The 27,887-nt window shown below is 54.1% G+C and overlaps 1 protein-coding gene across 2 annotated transcripts in view; it reads right to left on the reverse strand.

The window, feature by feature from the left end:
* The window catches only part of CDC42BPB (CDC42 binding protein kinase beta), a 99,202-nt gene that overhangs the window by 23,547 nt on the left and 47,768 nt on the right, over positions 1–27,887 (reverse strand). For both annotated transcript variants that reach the window (XR_011461580.1, XM_070358024.1), the window contains exons 3-18: positions 26,276–26,359; positions 23,423–23,518; positions 20,917–21,065; positions 15,305–15,398; positions 13,277–13,477; positions 11,394–11,642; positions 9,921–10,000; positions 7,465–7,631; positions 7,270–7,389; positions 6,428–6,561; positions 5,822–6,064; positions 3,638–3,748; positions 2,391–2,635; positions 2,211–2,316; positions 1,712–1,836; positions 1,228–1,333 (exon numbers count right to left, since the gene is read on the reverse strand). Coding sequence is in view for 1 of the 2 variants with exons in the window: in XM_070358024.1 (XP_070214125.1) it covers positions 1,228–1,333; positions 1,712–1,836; positions 2,211–2,316; positions 2,391–2,635; positions 3,638–3,748; positions 5,822–6,064; positions 6,428–6,561; positions 7,270–7,389; positions 7,465–7,631; positions 9,921–10,000; positions 11,394–11,642; positions 13,277–13,477; positions 15,305–15,398; positions 20,917–21,065; positions 23,423–23,518; positions 26,276–26,359 (2,310 nt within the window). In the remaining variant the exon portion in view is untranslated. The remainder of the gene's footprint in view (positions 1–1,227; positions 1,334–1,711; positions 1,837–2,210; positions 2,317–2,390; positions 2,636–3,637; positions 3,749–5,821; positions 6,065–6,427; positions 6,562–7,269; positions 7,390–7,464; positions 7,632–9,920; positions 10,001–11,393; positions 11,643–13,276; positions 13,478–15,304; positions 15,399–20,916; positions 21,066–23,422; positions 23,519–26,275; positions 26,360–27,887) is intronic.

Raw genomic sequence — 27,887 nt, forward strand, 5'->3', positions numbered from 1 at the left:
AACAAGGGGGACAGAGGAGAGGGACCAGCACCAGCAGCCTGGCGCTGGCCACACTCTGGGCTCACAGAGTCACACGGGCCACCGGACACCGGATCATCACACTGACGAAGCACCCGCTACAAGGGCGCTGCTGCTGCTGAGTCGCTTCAGTCGTGTCCGACTCTGTGACCCCATGGACTGCAGCCCACCAGGCTCTGTCCTGGGTCCAGGCAAGAACACTGATTTGCCATTTCCTTCTCCAATGCAGTGAAGTAGTGAAGTCCCTGGTCCGACTCTTAGCGACCCCATGGACTGCAGCCCACCAGGCTCTGTCCGTGTGATTTGCCAGGCAAAGTACTGGAGTGGGGTGCCATTGCCTTCTCCATACAAGGGCAGAGTCCCATGCTAACTTAAGCCTGCTAACTCAACAGGGATTTGCTAGACAAATGAATGGTGGGGAAGCAATCTGTGATCCCCTGACAACTGACAAGGTGCTGGCTGCAGGCAGTAACGAATCCGCCTGCCAACGCAGGGGACGTGGCTTTGACCCCCGGTCTGGGAAGACCCCACCTGCCGCAGAGCAGCTACGCCTGTGCACCACCACTACTGACGCCTGTGTGCTCGCAGCCCGTGCTCCACAGGAGGCCCGCCCCGCGAGAGGCCACGCACCGCAACCAGAGAGCGGCCCGTGCTCCACAGGAGGCCCGCCCCGCGAGAGGCCACGCCCGCAACCAGAGAGCCCGTGCCCGTGCCCCACGAGAGGCCAGGCCCAGCCCGTGCTCCACAGGAGGCCCGCCCGCGAGAGGCCACGCACCGCACCAGAGAGCGCCCGTGCTCCACAGGAGGAGAGGCCCGCCCAGAGAGCGCGCCCGAGGCCAGGAGGCCCGCCCCGCGAGAGGCCACGCACCGCAACCAGAGAGCGGCCCGTGCTCCACAGGAGGCCCGCCCCGCGAGAGGCCACGCACCGCAACCATCGCAGCCCGTGCTCCACAGGAGGCCCGCCCCGCGAGAGGCCACGCACCGCAACCATCGCAGCCTGTGCTCCACAGGAGGCCCGCCCCGCGAGAGGCCACGCACCGCAACCAGAGAGCAGCCCGTGCCGCCACTAAGACCCCACACAGCCATCGATTCCTAAATTAGAAAAGACGCAGGCCTCACAGGAGCCTCTGATGTCACTGAACTCACACTAAGGTGGAGCCACTGACAGTCACAAAGCAACACAGACGAGGCTTCCAGACCCAGACCTACCAGCGTCCTCGACCCCAGACTGGAGCTCCGCAGCGTCTCGAGCTCTTCGGTCATCTTAGAGGCCAGGGCCTGGAGGTAACCCCGGGCATCCTTCTCGTCGCTGACCCTAGAGGGGAAAGGGCCGTCCTGTGAGCGAGCACTGCCTGCTGTCCCTCCTCAAGACATGGAGGCTCCGCACCTCACCACCCAGGCACCGTGACTGCTGACCCCTGGTCAGGACAGTCCCAGCTCACTCTCTGGGCTCCTGGAAGCTCTGCTCCATCGCCACATGCGGGGCCAGCTCGACCCACACCGTGGGCCAGGTGGGGTGCTGCCTCCCACTTGCAGTCCCACGTCACGGTCACAGGACTGAACTCCTGCCCCCGGATGTTACCGATTTGGGGGAGACGAGGTGAACTGGGTACCGAGCCCGCAGAGGAGCAGCGTGAGGTGTGGAGGCGGGGGAGGTGGCTGGGGAACCGTGACCAGGCCCTCGGGCACGTACCACTGGATGATTTCCGCAATCTGGGCCTCCCAGTGGGCGACCGACTCCTTCTTGGCTGCCAGATCCTGCAGCTCATCCTCCAGCTGCCTATTCTGAGCCGTGAGCTTGTCCACAAAGGAGCAGAGCTGGCGGGAAACGGTCGGGACACACGATTCATTACTCGTTTACACATGACGTCAGCACCGCAAAACTGCAGGCTCTTTTGAAAGGTCTTCACATTTTCATTCACCATTATGAGGGTTTGCCAACCTAACTTCCAATGTGGGGTTCCTGGCCATATGTAACTTAAGCCCTGCTTCAACAGAAATGTGAGTGCCAAAGTGATCAGAGCTAGTGGTTACAGATAATCAGCAGCTTGTAACTAAATGAAGACATTCCACTTTGAAGACTAAACGTATTCCATCATTTAGAAATTAAGTTACTTAAAACCCCAACTTCTAAGACTCAAGAGTGAAAAGAATGGCAGCTTCCACAGAGCGACACTCAGCCCTTCGATCACCTTCTCGTTCTCGGCAGTCAGCTTCTTGTTCTCCTCGAACAGCATCGCCCTCTCCCGCTCGTACTTATCCCTGATGGTGCCCACGGCCTCCTCCATCTCGCTGTGCCTGAGGACGCAGGACAGGCGTCAGGGCCCCCGGCCGCGGCGCGCCCCCGGCCCTGCCCCCACGCACGCACTCACCGCTCTCGCCGGGACTTCTCCAGCTTGTCCTTCAGCACCATCACCTCTTTCTGCAGGGCCAGCTGCTGGCTTTCGGAGTCGTGCACCTCCTTCTTCACGTTCTTCACCTCCAGCACGTGGGAGGCCTCGCGTCTCACCAGCTCCTCTTCATAAAACAGGACTTTCTTCTCGAGCTCAGATTTTATCTTGGAAATCTCCTGCTGATGTTCTAGGGCGGCACCTGGCCCACGGCCCCCCTGCTTCATCTGAGGACAAAGGTTGGGACAGATCAGAAATCTCTGCATCCTCCTCGAGGGCCCCGCCTCACCCCGCCCACAGCAGACACAGTAAGGCTCCCGACGGCACACACTGATCCTTCCCACGGCTGCAGGGCAGGCTTTGCGGGGGTGGGGGGTTCTGCCCTGGAAAGGCTGAGTCCAGATTTGCCTGGACCCCAAGGCCCTGCTCACACTCTGACGTGAGTGGCCCTCAAGGTCTCCTCATGTGGTCTGTTCATTCACACCAGAGGATTCTCTGGAGGGCCCTGAGTCAGGCACCTCCTGCTGACAGGGTCACACAGGGTTTCTGCTGTCATGGGTGGTGACGTGGGCACTGAGCTGTCAGGCTAGGAGGGTCATAGGGGTGAGGGGGTGAGGAGAGCGGGGTGGGGGGCGAGCTGCACGAGGCTGGACAACAGGAGGGCGTCGGGAGGCTGGAAGGTGGGGTCGGGGTTATTGGAGAGCGCAGGAAGCCATCAGCGGCCAGTAGAGGCGTGACGGGCTCTGACTCTGGAGTGACACGCTGCCTGGAGAGGACAGACTACAGAGGTGAAGAGAGGGACCGGGAGACGCAGTCACGGCACCAAGTCTAGGCGAAGGGCCAGCTATGAGAGGGAGGAGACTGCTGTCTCCATCGCACAGATGAGGAGAAAGGCTCAGAAAGTGGAGGCCCATATCTGAGGTCTCTCAGCTAACAGGGAGCTCCTACAGCCCCACCCCACCTCAGCCCCCTGCGGACAACCAGCAGGACATGGGCTGTGAGGAGCCCTTCCAGAATGACCTGCACTGAATTCACAGACCAAGACACAGAGAAAGCAAGAGGTGTCAGTGTACGAGGGCTGGTTCTAGGAGGTCAAGTGAAGGATCTGGTTCTGAAAAGCGAAAAGCTCCCACGAGCTTCCACGTCGGGATCCCGGGACTCCCACCCACCGGCTGCCAAGGACCACGGCCTGCCCCGCTCCCTCGGTGAGGAGAGACTCGCAGCGCTACCTTGAGGGCCTCGAGCTCGCTCTCCACTTGCTTGGAAAAGTTCTCACTGTGCTCCCGCAGCTTGCGCTCCTTGGAGGCCTCGGCCACCGCGTCCTCGAGCTGCACCTCCAGCTGAGGAGGGAGAGAGCGCTGCTTACCGCAACCCGCCAGGCCCACCGTGGCTGGAGCCCTCCTGGGGAGGCAGTCCCAGGGAACCGAGTCTCCAGAAAGCTTCCTGATTCTTCACGCTCCCTCAGATTCCATCACAAGTTAATGGTTGAGAAATACACATTGGGACTTAACTAGAATGGCTGGTTAGCTTAAATTCTAATTTAAACGGATACACTGAAACTGAATTTCAAGAAAAGATACAAGTTTGTGAAAACAAGGATTTCTGATGCCTGCAGAACACAGATTCATTGTCCAAAGGGGAGATTCCAAACACACACCAGCATGGAGAGAGTAAGGAGGTCTGTGTACCATGACCCTGCCTCAAGCTGAGCACCCCGGGCCCAGCTGCTTTGGCTGCAGGGCTATCCCCAGAACCAGAAGGGCTGTGCCCAACCAGGGGTTCACTGAAGAGAGCTGTGGTTGGCTGTAATTATTAACACAAGTGTCCTGGGGTTCCACAACCAACTGTCTAAGAAGAAAGCACAGCCATCTTGAGGCCAAAGGACAAAGAGCCCTGAACATGAATGAACAGAACAGGTATTTTCAGGCCCTCCTGGCAGTGTACTGAGGGAACCCCAACAAATTTATAGGTAGGGCTGCAGGAAATATGCTGCCTGTTAAGAGCAGAACATATCGAACCTTCTAGGATAGCAGTTCTCAAAGTGGGGTCCTGAGGCCCTTGAGGATCTGCAAGGCCTTCCTCCTCTAATTCCCTATCTTAGGAGCTAGGTTTTCTTCATGTAAATTATACAGCAAAGGTTATCACTACAGACAACACAGAAACACATATGAGAATCTGGGTGCTTTCTACTAAATCAGACATTAAAGAAATGCACAAAAATAATCATGGCATCCAGTCCCATCACTTCATGGCAAATAGATGGGGAAACAATGGAAACAGTGAGAGACTTTTATTTTCTTGGGCTCCAAACATCACTGCAGATGGTGACTGCAGCCATGAAGTTAAAAGATGCTTGCTCCTTGGAAAAAAAGCTATTAAGAACCTAGACAGCATATTAAAAAGCAGAGACATTCTTTTGTCGACAAAGGTCTGTCTAGTCAAAGCTGTGGTTTTTCCAGTGGTCGTGTATGGATGTGAGCTGGACCATAAACAAAGCTGAGCACTGAAGAATTGATGCTTTTGTGGTGTTGGAGACTATCGAGAGTCCCATGGACTGCAAGGAGATCCAACCAGTCAGTCCTAAAGATCAGTCCTGAACATTCACTGCAAAGACTGATGCTGAAGCTGAAACTCCAATACTTTGGCCACCTGATGCGAAGTACTGACTTCTTGGAAAAGACCCTGATGCTGGGAAAGATTAAAGGCAGGAGGAGAAGGAGATAACAGAGGATGAGATGGTTGAATGGTATCACCGATGGACATGAGTTTAAGCAAGTTCCTGGAGTTAGTGATGGACAGGGAAGCCTGGTGTGCTGCAGTCCATGGGGTCGCAAAGAGTCAGATACGACTGAGCGACTGAAATGAACTGAACTGAATCAGTCTGTGGTTATGTGAACATTTTTCAGTTTTAACTTCTAAGTTGTTAAACATTAAGGCCTGTAACCAAATACACATAAGCTCCCTGGGGCCTTGGTGACCTTCTGAGTGTCGAGGGTCCCAGAGTCAGTCTCGGTCCCTGGGCTGAGATGGGCCCTCCACCCGCTTCTAGCCTTCAGTTCTTGGAAGCCATGCCACATCATGTCACGGCATGTTTCTATGGTACTTCTGGGGCACAAAGCCCTCTACTTTACTTTAAAACTTTACTACTATAGAGACCTGTTTTAATAATTTCACAAATGTATGTATGTATCTTGTACTACAGAGACCAGTTTTAATAATTTCACAAATGTATGTATGTATCTTGTACTACTACAAGATAAACACTTGGCAGAGAAACTTACTTGGCTTCACATGAAATTTAAGATCCATTTTACTTCCCAGTGATTTACGGGATGCAGCCCGAGCTCTCAAAGCCACCTTACCGGGACCCTCCAGACACCCCATCAACACAGCCCGATGCCGCGAGACGCTACCTCCTTCCGGCCCTTGTCGGCCCTGCGGACCTCCTGCCGCAGCGCGTCGATCTTCTGCATGGCCGCCTCCACCTCCTCCTCTCGGTCCCGCAGCTGCCGTGACACCTTCTGCTTCTGGGAGCGCAGCTCGGCCATGCGTTCGTTGAGCTCCGAGAACTCCTGCAGGGCCAGCTTCCGCTGCTGGTGGGCGTCTTTCAGCTCTCGGGCCTGGGACTTTAACCGCTCGGAAGCCTCGATCAATTGCTGAACACAAGGAGTTACAGGCTGTTTACATTTGCCTAACAAGGACCGGAAGGTGAGAAGCATCACCTGCTGCTGTGTCAAGGGTTTGAAGTGACAGCAAATGCTGGTGAAAAGCTGCAGCCTCAGCCTCGAAAACTGAGCTCCCCGGGAAGGCCCTCTGTCGGCCCCAGCACAGCCTGAAGGCCACCAGGGCCCAGGGAGCCCACGAGGTGCCCAAGCTTGCCTGGCTCAGGAATCCCGACCTCTCCCATGTCATCACACCATCACAGAGGTGGATGAAGGCCTGCAAGTCTCCGACGTTCCCACGAACGCAACTGCACACTCCGCGAAGCCATGCACTTTCCCACAGACGGGCCCGCCTACCTTGTGGAGGTCCTCCTTCTCCTGCCGCACCACGCGGTACTGCTTCTCCAGGCCCTTCAGCCGCTGCGCGGAATCCTCGTGCTCCTGGCGGAGAGTCACCGTGTCCTCGAGCTGCCGTTCCAGCCGACTGGAATCTGAGCGAAACAGGAAACAAGCCGGGATCCCTTACACGCGCGTGGCCGCCAGCACATCTGACAGACCCCCCAGACTTGGCTCTGACGTGTGTCCACACCCTCTCCCCGGGGACATGAGCCCCGGGGCACCTGCGGCCCGTCTGGCCCTCGCTCCCGTGTAACAGACGAGCACAGCTGGGCAGTGTGGGAGGGTCTCGGTGAGTAAGGCACTCAATGGCAGCCTCTTCTCGGATCAGGAAGGTGGGTCCCAGAAGGAAGCAGAGAGACGGCCACTGACTCAGGGTTGATTTGAGATGAGTCAGGTGTAGCACCGACCCACATGTCAGGCTAAGGGCTGGGACTTAACGGTGCCTTGAGTCTTCAGGAAGCTCTGATAACTGGGAGCCACAAAACATGACTCTGGTGACACCAGATCTAGCACTTTAACATTGAAGAGGAAGCCCAGCTGTGGGAGAGAGCTCCAGAAAGAGAGAGTTATGGCTGTTCTGTCTCATATATATAAAGCATTAATTCTAACAGCTCAAATCAGTTCCTATAGTGTTAAAGTTAGGCACGTTAGAGAAATCATTTAAAATAAACTGGCAAAACTTTGCTAAAGTTTAATTTTTCCTGCTTTTCCATCCAATGGAAAGGACTCCGAGAATGTTCTTTGCAGAAAGGAAGATCTGAGAACAGAGAGTCTAAGCAGGGTGACCTTAGAACACTCACCTGCTATCTTATTCTTCAAACGTTCGATCTCTTCGTTCAGCCGTTTGATCTCTTTGTCCCGGGCTGCACCGCCCAGGGTCCGGGCTGAGCCATGGAGGGACTGGACGGTCTGTGTGGACTCTGGGGAGGAGACACGTGTGAGCACGGGCCGTGGGGGGCAGAGGGCGGTCCCCGAGCAGAGGCCCCACCCCTCACCCTGCAGCTTCCGGCTCAGCTCCAGCCTCTCCTGCTCCAGCCTCCGGATGCGTCTCTCGTAGGCCTCCACCTGCAGGCTGGCCTCCAGATCGCGCTGCACGCCCTCATCTCTGGTCAGTGTGCTGGACTGCAGGATGCTCTTCAGAGAGCCCCGGTCAGAGAAGCAGCTGCAGATAAAGCAACAGCATGTTCTCACCCACGGAGACTTTACGGGGACTTCATTAATGTTTAGAAACTTTCTGGGGTAAAAGATAAGCCTTTTCAAACTGGCAAACAAAATCACCTGTGAAAAAACTATTGTTTATGGAGCCAAAACCAGACAAGAGTCTTCCTTGCCCCAAACCACTGGGTGGCAATGGGTAGTGAGAGGGCTGGTTAGACAGAGCACCTCTGCAGGGCTGGGAAGTATAATTCTCTTTCTTTCTTTTATTGAAGTACAGTTGATTCTGGAGAAAGCAATAGCAACCCACTCCAGTATTCTTGCCTGGGAAATCCCACGGAGAGAGGAGCCTGGTGAGCTATAGTCCGTGGGGTTGCAGGAGTTGGGCGTGACTTAGTCACTGAACAGACGATGTGGATTCACTTCACTGTGATGGCGCCGAGTGTAATCTCTAAGTCACCATGCACACCTAACCATGAACTGAGGGAGAAGGCCTCCTGCACGAGGGCTTGGGCTGGCAGGGCCTGGGGGGCTGTGGGCAGAGGTGCCCTGATGCTCAGTGGCGGCTGCAGCATGATGAGGGGCGAGGGCACGCTGGCTCTGCCCTCACCGGGACCGTCCCCTCAGCCTCTGGGGCTTGTCGTCCCCCGAATACTGTCAGCACCCTGCATGGCTCCTTCCAGTCCAGCCCCTGGACCAGCACAGCCCAGGTCCTCACCAACCAGCAGCCACTCACGACGCGCCTCTGCACGAGCGCACTCTGATACACAGATTCGGGCTGAGGAAGGTTCTCTCCGTCAGAGCTGAACTTGGGGACAAGCCACTTAGCTCCTCTTGCTTTTAACGTGATGACAATGTCAGGGGCGTTTCTGAGTTCTACACAGTGAGTGTGCACACACACATACACAGAAGGACAGTCAGGGACGTTTTTCTGAGTTCTACAGTGACTGTGCGTGCACGCACACACACACACACACACACACACACACACACACACACACTCTCCCTCACAGAAGGGCCTGGTTGGTGTTTCTCAAAGGCGGCCCAAGGGTGCTGGGCCGGCCAGCACTGCTGGGGTCTGTTTCAGGAAGAGGTCCCTGGGTTAACCTGCCAAACCTGGAGCCTCCCTGGGGGCCAAAGGTCCGCAGGTGTGACAGGCACCCAGTGAGCTGAACGAGGTGGAAGGGCCTAGAGCCTCTGCAGAGGGGCTAACAAGTCAACACGTCCAGCACACCCAGAATGCCGCCACTGGGCTGGAAGGCATCTGCCGTCACTCTGGTCTAAGCACTACTAACTCCAGCATCACACCTGAAGAGAGCTTTCACAAGCTAGGGCAGAAGTAGGCCGCTTCCGCGGAGAAGGCAATGGCAACCCACTCCAGTACTCTTGCCTGGAAAATCCCATGGATGGAGGAGCCTGGTAGGCTGCAGTCCATGGGGTCGCTAAGAGTCGGACACGACTGAGCGACTTCACTTTCACTTTTCACTTTCATGCATTGGAGAAGGAAATGGCAACCCACTCCAGTGTTCTTGCCTGGAGAATCCCAGGGACAGCGGGGCCTGGTGAGCTGCCGTCTATGGGGTTGCACAGAGTCGGTCACAACTGAAGCGACTTAGCAGCAGCAGCAGGCCGCTTCCGTAGAAATTTATACCCATTTAGGCACCCGTGGCTGGAGGCAGCCAGGAACCAAGCTCAGTGACCTCGCTCCAGGCGCCGAGGCAGCCCCATTTGTCTTATTTTACTGCCTTTCTCCCTCAGCCCCCTTTGCTTGGCCCAGTGTCCTTTTAAAATCGAGTTAGAGCACCATGGGCACCACAACTCTGCAGAAGCCCCTGGAGACAGGCCACACACACGACCCCCAGCCAGGGCTCCCGCGGGTGTGCTCACAGGCGGGGTTCAGCTCTCATCTACAGCCCCTCCCCGTGCCCCCGGGAACCCCAGGGCTGCAGCAAAAACCCCCACGAAAGCCAGCAGAGCCCAGATGAAGGGGACGCTCAGCAGGGGTGACCAGACAACCTGCTGCCGGCCAGGGCCCCCGGTGTCCCACCTCGCGCAAACCCTGTCTGGCTGAGTGGCCAGCAGAGGTCATGGCCAGCAAACTAGGGCCTGCAGGCTGAACCCCCTCAAGTCTGAGGTAAAAACGGCTTTTCCACTTTTAATGGGTTGTTAAAAGAGAAGTTCCCTCAAGCACAGAACACGTCCAAGTCCCTGGCTCTGACGGGGCTCTGCCCCACATGGAGGCTCCTCCACCCCACGGGAAGACCCCCACCTGCGGGGAAGGCAGACGAAGACGCACCTTTCCGTGGTGAACGTGAACCCGATGAACGGCAAGTGCAATCCAGAGAAGCCCGTGTGAGAACCAGGAGGTAACACTTCCTGCAGGAGAACACAGCCGACGTGAACAAAACCATGTTCAAACCAACAGAGAACAGGAGGGGAGAGCGTTCCAGGGGAGTCACGGTGCAGCGGGGAGCCCCACAGGGCCTCTCAGAACACTGCCCACGCGGGGCTGGGTGCCGGCCGGTTCCCGCTTCATTCCCAGCTTGAGCCAAAGCACGAGGCTGTGAAGGGGATAAACACACTGCTTCTGAGACAGCGATGCTCAGGCTGAAGTGGGATCAGGTAACTGCAAACCTTCTAAAGCGGCAGGAGCCGCTGCTCACCGTGACCCTGAGCAGGGGGGACACGGGGCGGAGGCAGGGGTGCTGGGTTCCTGCCCTGAAACAGGCCAGAAGCGGGGTCTGGAACCCAAGGGGAGACTGTTTTACATGGGTTTACTGCTATTTTTCAGTTTGAGGATCCTTCTCTATTAAAAATAAAAGCAAAGTTATTTACCTGGGAAATTTCAGTGTGGAAATACGTTTATCTGAAGTTCAGGAAAAATCCTTTCAAAAATAATATTAATACTTTCCTCGGTCTTTTCTCACATCATCTAAAGTTCCACTCTTATTTTACTAAGAAAGAGCCTCTAAAGCCTCTAAATCAAACACAGTTTTCTTTTCCCTGGTTAAACCTCAGTTTCTCTATCCCCAACACTCATGTTAAAGGGCTTAAAGTAACACATACTGAATGTTGAGTCTGATGAGACCAAAATAATTTCACAACACGTGAGCAAAACTCTCCGGGCCCAAAAAGTACAATGAAGAGCTCCTCAGCGGCCCTGTGAGACCAGGTCAGATACCAGGTGGGCCCCACGGCCAGCACCCAACGTGGAGAACCACAATCTGAGACATACACTAGGTGGGCCCCACGGCCAGCACCCAATGTGGAGAACTCAGGACCTGAGATATCAGCGCCTCAAAATCGGCCTCTCATCCCTGTTGCTCCCGACCTCCGGCCATGCAAGCAAACGGTCACGCACATGCTGAACACACGTGTCGGCAGAAGAGTGGACATGTCCTCGAGCACAAGGACAGTGAGGAGGAGCGGAGACCCAGAGACCCATGCCACCGTGGGGCCACGGGCAGGCCCCTGGCAGGGGGACAAGGCAGAAGGGACACTCTGATGCAACAGAGAACGTGACACTGTTCACAAAGGCACAAAAGCATCAAATAATTCTGATGAATCCTAAAACAGAACAGCTATTTAAAACTGAGTAAGCCATCTCTTTAAGGACCAAGCTGAAGGCTAGAATGAGAGGTGCATTCCTTGAGACAACCGCCACAGTTTCGGAAGTTGGCACAGTTCTCAGATTCGCCACCTTGATGAGCAAGCCGTGTGCACGCAGACCTGAGACACGGCATGGAGGGCAGGGTGCCGCCACACTTACGATGTTCCGCAGCACGTCGTCGTCCACGTCGAAGTTGGACGTGTCGGAAGGACTGCTCACATCCGGGATGTAGGGCGCCTCCAGGTTCCGGATGTTCTCCCAGTTCAGCCCTTGGAAGAAGGCGTGCTTCTTGAAGTCCTCCACCCCGTTCTGCCCCAGCCGGCGCTCCCGGCTGCAGATCAGCCTCTGGATGAGGTCTCTGGCCTCCTCGGACACGTCTGTGACGTGGGACGGGAACTGAAACCGCTCCTGGGGGGGCAGGGGGGCAGTCAGGGGACTCGCGGCACGCAGGCATCACGGGGAACAGAGCAGAGGCGCAGCTGCAGCGCTACAGTCCCTTTCTGCATCCCGGTGGCCAAGCGCAGCCGAAGCTGATGGAGCTTCATTCCAGAAAACCCTCAGTCTCGCTGGTTAGTCACGGTGGACTTGTCATCACCCTGCACATGAACTAAAACGGTGATAAATGCCCACCTATCAAGGTGGCAAAGAACACCGACAGCAGGTTGCAGGTGGGCGAAAAACGGGCACACCTCCAGTACGCGTTTTGCCCACAGCATCAATGAGAACACACACATGCTCGTGACGCCATTCTGCTCTGACCAAGGAAATTGAAAAGTACCTCAAAGCTCATCACAGAGGGACTTGCTAAAACGAGATACACTGCACACATACACACGGTAAGTAAGGTCTGCCTCTGAGCACTGAGGAGAAAGACGAGCGGAACCCTGGCCATATGTGACCGAGATCCCATTTATTTAAACAGTCCCCACCTCCCACATGCTAGGAGGTTCACAAGGCCACACACGCACCAGGGCACCGTGGGCCTGTGTGCTGAGCCACCCCTGCGGTTCAGGCCTCACCTGTAATCTCTAGAAGGGACGGCAGCGCTGCCTCACGGGGCTGCAGCGGAGACGGAATAAATGATCAGAGACCACCGGGGTGGGGGTGGGGGTGCCCACAGGCGGCAGGCGCTCAGGGAGACAGCGGGCCTTAGAATGCAAGCAAGTCCCACTTATTCCCTTCACCACGCTTACCACCAGAGGTTCACAGGGTGCCTTTCATCAACTTACTGCATGCACTTCGGCATGTCTGAAGTTTTTAATAGTATATATTAATTTATAAATAAAAATACACTCCTACTTTGAAAACAAATTTTTTAAGGAATAACTTTTCTTGAGTTAAGAGAAAGATGCTTTAGGACTTTAATGTTAATCTGCTCCTTATCTGAGCAAATACTGGGAGACCAGGCTGGGAGGAGAGAGCAGACAAGTGAGCACCTGTCTGGGTGAGTGACCGAGCAGGTGGGGAAGGGTGCTGTGAGCCAACCGGCAGAGAGGCTGACCCTGGAGTCAGAAGGACATGGGGAAAGGTGTAAAAAGAAAAAACACAGATGACAAAAATCTTAGAAGGAAGAAGAAATAATAAACAGAAAATGAGGGAAATAGAAGTGAAAAATGAGTACCTGGGAAAAGGGGGGAAAGCAGGAGGAAAAGAAACAGGCTCAAGAAAGGACTAAGAGCACTACTGTGCTGAGACGTGTGATCCACTCCTGACGACTTCGGGGCAAACAGGCTGGAGGGGCAGAGCTGACGCCTAAGGAAGGGCGGGCACACAGGCGGCAGGGGCCCGAGAGCCCCTTTGGGCAGTTCCCGCCCACCTGGCCCCGCACGGACCTGTGTCTAGCTCCCGAAGCCCACATCTCCTGCAGGGGTTCTGGCCCAATGGACCCACCACCCTCCACCAGGGAACGGGAGCGTCCCCCTCCGCTCTCGTCTCCCGGGTCAGCAGCCCACTTGGACACCCGTCTGGCCGCCCAGCCTGCTCCACCCATCCCTCTTCCCCAGGGACTCGAACACACACGGGGTGGAAGTGCGACGGCTTACTTCATGGTTCATGATCTTCCCGTAGGTCTCCACAAGGGACTCGGCGTAGAACGGGGTCTCTCCATACAGCATCTCGTACATGCAGACGCCCAGAGACCACCAGTCGCACTCGGGGCCGTACTTGCCCATGCCGTCCTCCATCGCCTGCAGGATCTCTGGGGAGATGTAGTCCGGGGTGCCCACGGCCACGGAGGACTGCACCTTAGGGGAGAGGGCAGGCAAGGTGAAGGGAAACCCGAGGACGTCTCTAGGAGACAGTGGATGAAGAAACAATCACAGGATAAACCTGGCACATGGTCATGATTTAAAAACCTCATAATGAAAAATTCAATGCAAATAAATGTTCCTATAGCACTAAACCGGGGCTTCCCGCGTAGCTCTGTCGGTAAAGCATCTGCCTGCAATGTGGGAGACCTGAGTTCAATTCCTGGATCGGGAAGTTCCCCTGGAGAAGGAAATGGCAGCCCACTCCAGTACTCTTGCCTGAAGAATTCCATGGACAGAGGAGCCTGGTGGGCTACAGTTCATGGGATCGCAAGAGTCAGAGACAACTTAGAGCTATTTTTATAGCGTTAAACATCGGACAGTTTCCAGAATGCACCAGACTCTCCTGCCCGCCGGGTTTTTCAATCCCTAGATGCCCACCCAGCCCCACACAGCACTGGAGCCCCACATTCCCCATCGCGGCTCAAAGTGCAGTCCAGGCACCCCGTGCGTCCAGGCCAGGCCGCCTCAGACTTGTACGTGCATGGACACCACACGCTTGCGAGAGAGATTCTAAGATCCTGCCTTTCTGACACGCTCCCAGGGGAAGCTCGGGCTGATCACCCACACCCTACCCTCGAGCTCCAAACTGGAACATCTGGAAGTAGGTCCAGGGACCCGCTGGGTGCTGGACACGCCCTCCGTGGGGAGCTGCAACCATCACGGAGACAACGTGGGGGCTGGGTGTGCTGAGAGGCCACAGACCGGCCTCAGAGCATGTGGAGTCCAAAGGACTGGGGTCAGCAAGACGCGACGACAACAGCCAAGAAGGCCTGTCCTCGAAAAGACCAGCCTCTCCCTGGTCACAGCCCAGGGCCCGGTGGCAGGACTCAGTGGGGAGTCCTCAGGAGTCGGACAGGGCAGCAGGGGACAGCTACCGGGAGGTGAGGTGGGTGAGCCCCCGGGGAAAGGTGCCCAGCGCGCGGGCTCAGACCAAGGCCAGAGCTCCCTCGTTAGAAGACTGGCTTTGGGGACAGCACCAATAGACCCATCACATTAGAAATAAGAGACTGGCTTTGTGGAGAGAGTTAACCGACTCGCTCTTTTTAAAACACTGTCACGTGCTGCCAGCTTTATGTTCTTTTACTGCTGCTTGAAAACCTACAGCAAGGGGTGGGGCAGGGGCTGCTCTCTCTGGAGAAGCAGTTACAGTAGACTTTATGACTCGTGTAGGTTTTTAAAAGACTCCCAAAACACCTAAAACCCAAACTGCGACAGGGGCCACCGGGAAGGATGCAGACGAGTCCCTGACGCAGTGGAGCTGCGTGCTGGAGCCAGCCGAGGGAGGCGGGGGGCCCACCGAGGCCACCTGGCCATCGGGCTCGGGATGGCCACTCTGGGGGTGTCCTCCCGCTCTGCAGAGGGAGCGTCCGCTGGCCCTTGGGAGGGGGGTACCCCCATTCAGGAAGTCCTGCCCCAGACAGAAACGAGAAGGCACCAACACCCAGCTCAGGTCTGCCCACTGGCCGGCTGCCCCTCTCTCACCGTGGGGTCGGCGCCCGGGAGTGGCCCCGGGGATCTGAGGACACCTGAACTCCTCTCTGCAGAAGGCACACAGATCACTTTCTCGAACACAGGAAGCAATCAAGATGTTTTAACCGTAAATAGAAAATTTCAACTGTTTTCTAAATGGACTTGTCTTCTTAATTTACGTTAATAAACTTGGTTTCTTAATTGTATCTCAAATTGAAAATGCAAACAAGCCCCTTCTAACTGCAAGCAAAACACAAAACCAAATGGAAAAGTTTCAACAAAAATACCTACAGTTCCATCGTCATTCATCTTCAAACAGGATCCAAAGTCGGCCAGGCGGATATGACCATTTACATCCAGAAGGACATTGTCAGGTTTAATGTCTCTGTTAGTAAAATAAATACACAGGTGAACCGTTTCCATGCAACACTCAGGTAGGTCACAGCCCTTCACTAGTAGAGAATCACCACAGGAAGCGCTAGTTCGTCACGACAGGACCTAGGAGAGCACCCCTGGGGCGGTGTGGTTGGCGTGCAGCAGTTAATGGTGAACCCCCATTAACCGCTGGGACTGGTCACGGACCGCCCCCGCCCCCGCCAGCCCAGGCCTCCCGCATGCTGGGCGCTGCTCTCGACCGGGCCCACAGCAGGGGCTGGACAGCACTTCCTGCCTTCAGGAAGCCTCCCTCCGGCCAGGATGTCAAGACATGAACACGCCAGGCACAGCTGCACAGGGCCTCGGCATCACAAGGCACAAGCCGTGTGGCAACTGCTACAAAGAGACACAAGCGAACAGAGGAGGCAGAGGGACAGCGTGCAAAGGGGGCCAGGTGGCCGAGGCCACCGAGGAGACGCCTGGGCGGGACCTGATGCATATCGGGTCGCATGAGGAGCCGGGGCAGGACGGTGTCGCACGTGTATCCCGGAGCACCACGGGCCCCTCCCCAAGTGTATGTTATAGACGATGACAGGGAAGCTCAGAGCGCAGCAGTCTGCCAGTCACCCCGCACAGGAAAGGGAAGTCTCTCACTCAAGCCGTCATCCTACCGACCGTCCTGTGTACTGGCCAACACCGGGCGGGGAGTGGGGGGCGGTGCGGTGGACTTCAAGGGACTAGTCCTCCTTCCTGGCAGAATAAGTCTGTGTGACCAGACAGCATGACAAGGAACACAAACTTTACAAGGAAGGTGTTCACCAAGAAGACCGCAAGGATGCTCCCAGCAGCACAGCTGGTAACAGCCGCCAAGAGGGGCTGTGACAAGGCCCACCTTCTGCAAGGGGGCTTGAGCATGGACCACCTCAAGTCCCCCTGCAGAAGGGACACAGAAGCCGGGCCACTCTGGCCTGACACAATGCTACACCCTGATGCAAACACACAAAAGCCCCTGCTACTCCCACAACACAGAAAGTCTCACAAACACATGTGAGCAAAAGATGATTAATCCAAAAAAAGTAAAGCAAAAAAAAACAAACCCAAAATCCCTCTAGCCAAGCACTCCAGACTGAAATAAATCTTAAATAAATACTCAGGAGTACGAAAGAGAAAACAACCATTTGTAAAAAAACATTCCAGATAATTCCGTAGTTCTGAAGCAGCAGTCTAATCCCTTTCTCACTTTTGGAAGGTACATTTCAGCTTAATGCATATTGCCTTCTCCAGAGAGAAAGAGAAAAGGCTTGGGCCTGCCTTACTGAGAGCCTAGCAGTCCAGAGAAAGGCTCCATTTGGGGAAACCTCAGTGCCCTGTAAAAAGTACCTGCCAAACCAGAAAGATGATTACAGGAGGAGTTAGCCAAAAAAAAAAAGTGCTGTTCAGGTTTTCAGCTTTACAGTATCTCTGGACAACCTTTTCTTTCTTTTTTCATCAGAAGCGACCAAACAATTAAGATGGTGAAACCTCTGAGACCAAATCCTTGTCCCAGCTCTACCCTGTTCCCAACTGCTCACAGAATGGATCATGTGCCCCTTATGTTGAAGTGGCCACTTATTTGCTCTCCTGCCTCCTTGAAAGAAAGGAAAGAAAATTATGTTTTGCCACTGATTTAGCCATATGAAACTCATCTCATCACCCTTTTCTGGGTCTGAAGCTGCTGTCTCTAAAAGTGCCATCTCATTGTGCTTTGCATCGGTTAGTGCTGGAGAAATCTTGAAAAGCATATGTACAAAACTTTTAAATTTTATATTATTTTGGAACTTTGCTTCTTTGGGGTTGAGGCACACTGGTCACCCCTCTGCCTGTAAGAGCTCTCTACAGTCTGTGGGCTAGCAGTGTGCTGATCTTTTAAAGTTTCTTTCCCTACCCAATCCCCCTTTTTTGATGAGGTTTCAGTGAGGTCTGTTAGGTGTGCATCCTGCAGCTTAATTGGCTTAAAATGTTCTCTCCTTTGGTGTCTCTTTGGGGACCAACTGGGAGAAAAAAAAAACCAATAGTGTAACCGTTTTGATACTGAAAATTGATAAATGTCTTTTTGAAATAAAGAACCAGTTCCTCCAAAAAAAAAAGAATCCCTTGATGACTCAGAAAAATAAAAACTACTTTCCTGTTCTAGTGGTTAAAACTGAGCTTCCACTGCAGGGGGCAAAGGTTTGATGCCCAGTCAGGGAACTAAGATCCCACCTGTGACAAGTCATGGCAAAACCAAAGAACAGAACTAGACAAAAATAAGGAGAAGAGAAAAGAGATTTGATTTAACCCAGGGGAGAAATAGAAGAAAAAGACGATCTTAACAGAAATGAAAACTAAAGTGTAAGATGCCACAGAAGAATCAATGTAAATAAAAATCTAGGGCTGCTCTGGCGGCTCAGTGGTAAAGAATCCTCCCACCAATGCAGAAGACACAGGTTCAATCCCTGATGTGGGAAGAGCCCATGTGCCTCAGAGCAACGCAGCCCGTGTGCACGCCACAGCTCCTGAAGCCCCGTGCCCTAGAGCCCGCGCTCCGTGGCGAGAGAAGATAGCCTGATGAGGTCCACCCGCGCGCTCTGCAACCAGAGAAAAGCCTGTGCAGCAACCAAAACCCAGCATAGCCAAAAATAAACAAAAAATTAAAAAAAAAATCAAATGAAAGGCAGTGAAGAAACGGAGGAAAGGATCTGAAAAAGTAAAAATGGGACAAATAATTAAAAAGGGTCAGGGACAAAGCAGCTGGAGACTGAAATGGAAGACAGGTAAAGAAGGCACAACATATACATAACAAGAGTCCCTGAAGAATCAAAACAATAAAACATCATATCTGAACCTGAAACCCAAGACAACTTTCCAGACATTAAAAAAAAAAAAAAAAAGACCTGAATCTACAGACTGAAAGGCTCATCAAATTTAAAAATAAGTAAGTGTCCTGCTTTTTTTGGAGCCAGACCAGTTGATATTGAAAGCTGATATGGAACAACCAACATGTAAGAACAGCTAGGAAAACACTGAAAAGAAAGAGGTGTGATGGGAGACTTGGCCCCATGGAATTTCAAGCCTCCATGATGTGGTCCCAGAGCAGAGACAGAAAGACAATGGAACAGAATAACATATCCAGAAGAGACCAAACTCAGAGAAACTGAGCGTATCATGGAGATGCTGCTTCAGATCAGTGGGCAAAGACATCTAAGTTCGTGCTGGGACAACCGAAGAGCCTTTTAATTAGATAAAATCAGATCCATTCTTTATATAAGAATAAACTCCAAATGGAGTTTATGTAAAAAATAAAACCATTAGAAGAAAACAACCAATAAATTTAATACATTACAAAACCTGCCTGTGGGACCTCCCTGGAGTGGCTGAGACTCTGGGCCCCCAGTGCAGGGGGCCTGAGGTCAATCCCTGATCAGGGAACTAGATCCCTCGTGTCACAAGTAAGACCCAGCACAGCCAAATAAACAATTTTTTTTTTAAAACAAAGAGTTGAATAGAAATGTTAAAATTAAAAACAAAACCCTGCCAGGCTACAATCCCTGGGAGCCTGTGCCTCTTGGGTCTCTGCTCTGCTGGTTTCTGAGGCTGACCTCCTAGGAACGGTGGTGCCCACTGGCGTGCTCGGCCAGGTCGGAGGTCACCGCTGCTTCCTGCAGTGAGCCTCGAAGGGGTCCAGCTGCCAAAGGCGGGGCGCAGCCGCTCTGTCTGCAGGAGCCCGGCTCGGGGGCAGTGGGCACTGCCCTAAGAAGTCGCCATGGCCCACATCCTCCCATGAGAAAGGGGCCCAAAGCTATGGTCTGAACCCGCCGTTATGAACCTCCCGTCATTCTGATGGGAGTCACTCACCTCCGGCCCCACCACAGGCAGCCTTAACTTACTCAGGCACACCCCTGAGACAGGGGTAGGACTGACTTCCTGTTCTATCTAACTCTGCGAACTGTGTTGTTAGACTAGGTCATTCAAGCACTTGGTCTGAATACTGCGTTGACTTTAAGAATGTCAAATTATGCATTTTAATGTTTCCTACTATGCCCTGAAGTTAAAAGATAGAGCAAAGTTTCTACACAACCAATTAAGAAAATCAACAGAAAGCCTTCTACTTAGGGAAAAACAGGAAAGAATAAACTGTTCAAAAGGCAGTCAAATTAATTTCCCTGGAGATCTGTGACAACTACAAAGACATTCATCTCTCCGTAGTGAATTAAGCAAAATTCCATCAAGAAGAGTATAAAATCTGATGTTGAAAACAGAAACAGTGACTGTTATAAAAGCAGGCATAGTGACATTACAGGACACAGGAGAGGGAAGAGCACCTCTGGCCCAGACCTCGGTGCCCTGAAAGCACCACCCGCTAGGGGGCAGTACCCCGGGCTCCCCGTGGCACAGAGACCAGTGCCCGGGCAGGACCGCGTGGCCCCTGGAAAGCTGCCCCCTCCCAGGGCAACACGGTCCCACTCATGGCAGGGCTTGAAGGGCTGTTCCTTTGACACTGGGCACCATCGCCACCCTAGAAGCACGAGCTGCATCTGGTTAGGAAAATCCCTGAGAGGCTCAGAGGCGTGGAAAGTGCTTAGTGAAAGAAGCCGGTGTAGAATCTGCGACCCGTGCAGTTCACACTCAGTTCACACTCACGGTGTTCGAGGGGGAACCGCGTGACACTAACTGGGCCCAGGCGGGAAGGAGGGATGAGAGAGATGTACCTACTTATGTAAAACAGTCAAACCTCCACTTAAACAGACGTGCTCTGAGACCCCCGCCCTCACCCCACAAAATGCAGCAGCAATAGAAACACATTTCTGTTAGTTGGAAATATGCAGGCAAATACCAGAAGAAACAACTATAAATTGACGATAGTTACCTATGGCAGGGGCGTCAGTGTGGAGCAGGACTGAACACTCATGTTTTGTTATAAGCCCTGTACAACTATTTGAATTTCTAAAACTACCGCCATGAAACATTTTGATGAAAAGAAGTAAAACAGAACCAACAACCCCTGCCCCTACCACCACCCAACCCCGCAGGACTGAATCCCTGTCTTAAACAGCAGAGTGAGACGGACACAGAGGTGCAGGCTGGGCAACGACTAAGGCCGCGGTCCTGGCGGCGGGGGCCGTGCGGCGAGCAGCAGGGGGCCTGTCCCACGCTGCCACCCCCGTCTGCCACGCAGGAGCAGTTACACTCGTTCGAGTCCTTTATACTGCTGTGATGGGAGCCCCCTCAACTCAACCCCCCTAATGTTCTGTGGGTGACCGGGAACGAGCTCTGGGGGGGCGGGCAGGGCAGAGCAGGAGCCAATGGCAGGCAGACACCAAAGGACAAGGTGACCTTAGCTGACAGCAGCTGCCACAGAGCAGTGACCCGGGAAGGCACCCCACATTGTGGCAGCCAAAGGGAGGACCCCAACCTCCCAAATTCTCCGCAGAGCCTGGCGATGGGGCTCTAAAAGGAATGCTTCAACACGTTAATGGTGGTTTCCATAAAACACCTAACAAGGTGATTACCTGTGTACGTAATGAAGCTGATGGATGGAATCGATCGCCAACACCATTTCACCGATGTAGAATCTTGCCATATCTTCTGGAAGCTTGTCCTCAAATTTACTGAGCAGGGTCAGTAAATCGCCACCCACGTAGTAATCCATGACCAAGTACTGCAAATAGGCAGGGAAGACAGCATCCATCACCACCAGACCTCATGATCAGAGGCCACGCTCCTGCCGCAGAGCTTCTGGACCCGCGGAGTCTGGAGGGACGGCACCCAAGTGGCTCCTGTTGCCCAGGACGCGCCCCCGGAATGTGGACCTTGAGGCACTCTGGGTGTGAAGTGACACATCCACCAGGGAACAGAGCTCAGTAAATATCTATTCTTGTCAATAAAATTTCTGCCTGCACAACATAACCAGATGGTATCAATACAGAAACCACACTCAATTTACAAATTGATCAGAGGACTGTTGATTTAACCCTAACCCTGGACCCAGAAACTGTTCATACAATGGTGAAAAACCATGGATGCCTAACTCGCCCAGCCACTGGGAAGACTGACTGATAACCAACAGGCTGTGCCCAATAAACCCCAGCTGTCCCCCTCAAAACAAACATGTATTTTTTCGAATCTAAACAGTCTAACACACCATGTTACCTAGTCCTGGCCTACTGAATCTAATGGATTTCTCTGAGGTCTGAAAGAGATTATTTTAAGATAAATGAAAGAAATTCTACATGACTCCACTTCCTGGAAGCACATGGAGTCCACCACTCAGAGTGAATTCACATGTCACCTGAGGCCCTGCCCTGCAAGTCCCGTGCGGCCACGGCTGGGGAAACGTGCCGGCCGCTCCCCGGGCGGAGGAGCTGGGCTAAGACCAGTTTCCCCGAGGTCCGTGCAGACTCCGTCCACTCAGAGCTCCGTGGCGTGGACATTTCCAGGTTCAGGCAAACCTGGCAAGTCCTTCTCAGAGTTAAAAGTCCTAACAAAGCCATCATGAGTCATTCGGGGCCCAAGCCAAAGGTCTGATTTACCTTTCACTCCAAACTGGTTGTCCTGCACCTGTTCGCTTTTTTAATTAATTTATTATAATTGGAGGCTAATTACTTTACAATGTTGTGGTGGTTTTTCCCATATATCGACATGAATCAGCCACAGGCGTACGTGTGCCCCCTATCTCAAACCCCCTCCCCACCTCCCTCCCCATCCCCTCCCTCTGGGTGGTTCCAGTGCACCGGCTGTGAGTGCCGTGTTTCCATCAAACCTGAACTGGTCATCTATTTCACATATGGTAATATGCATGTTTCAGTGCCATTCTCTCAAATCATCCCACCCTTGCCTTCTCCCACAGAGTCCAAAAGTCTGTTCTTTATATCTATGTCTCTCTTGGTATCTCACATATAGGATTGTCGTTATCATCTTTCTAAATTCCACATACACGTTAATATACTGTATTGGTGTTTTTCTTTCTGACTTACTTCACTCTATATAATAGGCTCCAGTTTCATTCATCTCGTTAGTACTGATTCAAATGTGTTCTTTTTAATGGCTGAGTATACTCCCTTGTGTATATGTACCACAGCTTTCTTATCCATTCGTCTGCCGATGGGCATCTAGGTTGCTTCCACGTCCTGGCTATTATAAACAGTGCTGCGATGAACACTGGGGTACACGTGCCTCTTTCAATTCTGGTTTCCTCAGTGTGTATGCCCAGCAGTGGGATTGCTGGATCATACGGCAGTTCTCTTTCCAGTTTTTTAAGGAATCTCCACACTGTTCTCCATAGTGGCTGTACTAGTTTGCATTCCCACCAAGAGTGTAAGAGGTTCCCTTTTCTCTGCACCCTCTCCAGCGTTTACTGTTTGTAGACTTATTGATAGCAGCTGTTGTGAGCGGTGTGAGACGGTACATCGTTGTGGTTTTGATTTGCATTTCTCTGATAACGAATGATGCTGAGCATCTTTTCACGTGTCTGTTAGTTATCTGTGTGTCTTCTGCACCTGTTCTCTTACACGTCCAAGCTCATGCTACCCACACGCACGAGTCACAAAGTGATGAGCTGACACTGCAAGTAAGCCCCAGCTCCAGTTGGAACAAACAGCTGACAAGAACACGGGGACCAAGAGTCACCCCCAAACCTATGTCAGCAGCCCCAGTGGGCAGGGCTGCAAACCAGCATTTGTTGTTCGACGCGCCCGCCAGGGAAACTCGACGGAAAAGCCACTCAGGTCAAGGCGCCAATGTTCTGAATTCCCAGTTTCTTATTCTTACATATAATTCAAGACAGAAAACCCCCATTTCATAATAAACCAAGTGAAGAAAATAAGCACGCTATCTAATGATCAGAGGGAAGAAGTTCACCTGCATGATCACATTGCAACCAACCCTCGGTTTTATCGTCAGATGCACGTTTGGGCAGTGACAGTCCCAGAGAGCCTTGCTCATTCTCAGTGCTGGCACACAAGAGTCAGAACCCCTGGCATGACGTCACGGGCCGGGGCCCTCGGGGCCCACACTTACCAGGTAGTTCTCGTCCTGGAAGGCGTAGTGCAGCGTGGTGATCCACTGACAGTCCCCGTTCACCAGCACGTCTCGCTCTTCCCGGAAACAGGCCGTCTGTGAAGTGGGGAGAAAGCCAGGCTGTGTCCACTGGGATGGCGCCTGCAGGGCGCAGCCCCGAGCAGACGCAGGCTCCGAGGCCACGGCCCCCGCCCTGCAGTGGACAGAGGCTCTGAGCAGACGCAGGCTCTGAGGCCATGGCCTCCACCCTCCAGGCCTGCAGTGGACGGAGGCTCTGAGTGGACGCTGGCTCCGAGGCCACGGCCCCCGCCCTGCAGTGGACGGAGGCTCTGAGCGGATGCAGGCTGAGTGGACAGAGGCTCTGAGCAGACGCAGGCTCTGAGGCCACGGCCTCCACCCTCCAGGCCTGCAGTGGACGGAGGCTCTGAGTGGACGCTGGCTCCGAGGCCACGGCCCCCGCCCTGCAGTGGACGGAGGCTCTGAGCGGATGCAGGCTGAGTGGACAGAGGCTCTGAGCAGACGCAGGCTCTGAGGCCACGGCTCCCGCCCTCCAGGCCTGCAGTGGACGGAGGCTCTGGGCAGACGCTGGCTCCGAGGCTATGGCCCCTGCCCTCCAGGCCTGCAGTGGACGGAGGCTTTGAGTGGACGCTGGCTCTGAGGCCACAGCCCCCGCCCTTCAGGCCTGCAGTGGACGGAGGCTCTGAGTGGACGCTGGCTCCGAGACCACGGCCCCACCCCCCACCCCCCAGGACGCAGGGACCAGGCGCATGGCGTCTCCCCGTGAGGGCTCCCACAGCAGCAGCGGGATCTCTGCTCTCTCCTGCCCCCGTGGCCCCACCCCAAGTGTGTTGGGGCTGCTGAGAAGTCACCTCCCCGCAGGGGGCTCGCACCCACCCCTCCACACGCCCCTTCCAGGGCCAACACGTGAGATTCAGCCCAGCTCACACTTGGACTTGGTGCACAGTATGCCAATTACAGGTTCTGTGTAACCAGGTTTAAATTTAGAAAGCAATATTCAACTCTGTAAATGTGCTCACGCACCATGACCAGTGTGATAAGGTGAGTCATCTACGCCTAAAGCTTTTATAATTTTTAATGTTTACCTTACACATACGTCACTAGAGATTAACGTAACAAGTTACATTACATGTGGCCCAACTAGCTTCTTTCATAAGTCAATCCCTTCCGTAAAAACTTAAACTTCAATAGAATTTGCTACTAGTATTTCTTTCCCCGAGTACTTTATTCAGTCCCCAAACTTTCATGTAACAGTATCTTTTCCCCTGAGAAATGCTCCAGTGACTTTCCTGTGTTCACTGACCTGCCAGCGATGACAGGAAGAAGGGCTGCTGGGGCCGTTGGTGATGGATAAAGACGGAGAGGGGAGACACGCAGTGGATGGGGCGGGGCTGGGGGAAGGACGTGGAGTGGACGGGGCGGGGCCGGGAGGGGAGGGGGACGAGGAGTGGACAGGGTAGGGCCAGGGAGGGGAGGGGGACGAGGAGTGGACGGGGTGGGGCGGGGGGGGGGACGTGGAGCGGACAGGGTGGGGCCAGGGGGGAGGATGCAGAGTGGACAGGGTGGGGCCAGGGAGGGGGGGGACGCAGAGTGGACAGGGTGGGGCCAGGGAGGGGGGGACGCAGAGTGGACAGGGTGGGGCCAGGGGGGGGGGACGCAGAGTGGACAGGGTGGGGCCAGGGAGGGGGACGCAGAGTGGACAGGGTGGGGCTGGGGGACGAGAGTGGACAGGGTAAATGGGGGGACGAGGAGTGGACAGGGTGGGGCCGGGGGGGGGACGCGGAGTGGACAGGGTGGGGCCAAGAAGGGGGCAGAGAAGGCCGAGTCACGGGACGCCTGCATTTCGAGTCGGGTGACCCTGACACTGGTGACAACACACGTTTGAACAATGACACGTGTAAGGCCGTGTGACGGGTCCAGCTGCAGATGGAAAGAGGACACGAGTGTGGACAGGGGAGGGGAGAAGCAGCATGTGGTTTAAAAGGACAGAGCTGGGTGGCCAGCAGGGAGCTGAGGCGGGAGCACTGGTGAGGGAGGAGGGACGGCCTGCGCTCAGGAGAGCCTCGTGTGTACTGTCCACACGGCGTGGCCACTAGCATCAGCAGGTAAACATCCATGAAAACAGCAAAGGGGCCACCTGGAGTTACCAGGAGGCATCAGAGTGACGGGATGAGAAGGAATTTCCAGAGGAGGAGGGGGTGGTTCTGGAGGGGAGTGCCCGGGGCAGACAAAGGGCAGCAGCGGCCTGGGGGGGGGATGGGGGCGGGGCGGGGAGAGTGAGGCCAGGGGCATGAAACAGCCGCCACCCAGGTGGACAAGGAAAAGAAACAGGCTGCCCTGCAGTGGTCACCTACTTTTATTTATAACCTTCCCTCCTCTAGAGGAGGGAGGGCAAAACATTCCCAGATTCAAGAATCCTTCTGCACCGGTAGCAGAACTGAGATAAGATGCCTGAGGGTTTTTTCCTGGCTGCATCAGGCCCGTGACATCTCAGCTCCCTGACAGGGACTGAACCCACGCTCTGTGCAGTGGAAGCTTGGGAGTCCTAACCACTGGACTGCTGCCCCCGCAGACACACCCAAGGGGGCTCTCAAGAGAGAGGCACCTGGCCAGAGCCGACACCGAGAGGGATGGGTGGGAGAGGCTGAGGGCCTGCTGACAGAAAGCAGCAGCTCTTGTCAAGAAGGGAAGGACGGACAGACAGAAGGAAGGACAGACAGAAAGAAGGAAGGTCCAGATGTGCAAGGACTGTGGTTCTCACCATCTGGGCTCCGTCAGACCTTTCCTGACATAGAAACTGCCTGTTTATGGATTTATTTAAGGCGCCTCACTTACCTCTGCTCTTTTCAGCATTTCCCACTTGTTAAGGATTTTCATGGCGTATATTCGTTCAGTGTTCTTCATTTTGACAACAGCAACCTGTCATACAAATGTGAGTTCAACAAAAATTCAGTTAACGAAGCACAAAAGGTCAGCAGCACATTTCATTAATTACAGAGAAAACTTAACTGCCTGGAAACCCTGGAAAATGAGCTGTTAAGGAAAGTAAAATTTTCTATTTAAGTGAAGATTTGCCCTTTTAAGCATCAAAACTCGATTCTAGGACTTCCCTGGTGACACAACGGGTAAGACCCCACCTGCCAACGCCGGGGACAATCCCCGGCCTGGGAAGGCTGCATGTGCCTCGGGGCAACTACAGCCCGATGCGAAACCCCAGAGCCCACGCCCCGTGCTCGGCCACAGGGGAGGCCACCGCAGAAGTCTGAGCACCACACCCAAGACAGCCCCTGTTCTCTCGCAGCTAGAGAAAGCCCGAGCAGCAAAAAAGGTCCAGTGTAAACAAAAATAAAAATAAATTGATTAAAAAGAAAGTCGGTTCTAGCCACATGCGGCCTGAATGACCTCCGTCGCCGGCTCAGCCCCCATCACTTCGGAGCTGAAGCACCAGAGCACGTGGTCTGCTGGCCTCTCTCTGGGGTCTGCACATTTACACAGCGATGGCTTTGCATTCTGTCAGGGGCTCCCAAGCTCCCCTCCTGCATTCTGGGGCTTCATCTCCCGGCACACCCACCCCCCTCCACCTCTCAGTCCTATGGCCAGCCCTGCACATGCCAGGACTTGCCTCTGGGATTTTTTCTTCACAAGGGCAGTGAGTAACTGGGGTAGGGGATGTCTTCCTATATCTCACTGTTCACTGAACCCAGTGTGGGCAAGACGCACTGGGCAGAGCAGCTGGTGCTCTCTCTGGGCTGGTGCAGCAGCCCTACCGCAGACCATCATGTAGCTCCAAGGGCTTTTCAGGTGGAGCTTATACACGTTTACAGAACAAAAGTGGCCCATGAGGTATGTCGCGACACGCACGTGCGGTGCTGTATGTGGTCTCAGCTGTTACATAACCATGTATTTACAAAACGAGGGTGAGAGGCTGTGGGACAAGATAGCCTGAGCACCACCGTCTCGGCTAATTTGCTCTTTTCCTACAGGGAGCTCCAAAGTGTAAGCTGGGCAGATTCACTTCTTTGTGCCTCAGTTTCTACAACTAGGAAATGGACAACAGCAGGACTGTCCTAAGCCTGCCGTGTGAATCAAGACTCGACACGCTCAACACGGCTCAGGGTGGTTTAGGAACATAGGTATTAGCCCTCAACATGCTGGCTGTCAGCCATATTCGTCAAGGTACAACTCAAATGCCACCTCGTCCAGGAAGTCCTCTTGGACTGCTGCTGCTGCTGCTGCTGCTAAGTCGCTTCAGTCCTGTCCGACTCTGTGCGACCCCAGAGACGGCAGCCCACCAGGCTCCCCCGTCCCTGGGATTCTCCAGGCAAGAACACTGGAGTGGGTTGCCGTTTCCTTCTCCAACACATGAAAGTGAGAAGTGAAAGTGAAGTCGCTCAGTCGTGTCCGACTCCTAGCGACCCCATGGACCGCAGCCCACCATGCTCCTCCG

This window comes from Bos mutus, chromosome 21 (assembly GCF_027580195.1).
Source record: "Bos mutus isolate GX-2022 chromosome 21, NWIPB_WYAK_1.1, whole genome shotgun sequence".
In the NCBI taxonomy this organism is placed as follows: Eukaryota; Metazoa; Chordata; class Mammalia; order Artiodactyla; family Bovidae; genus Bos; species Bos mutus.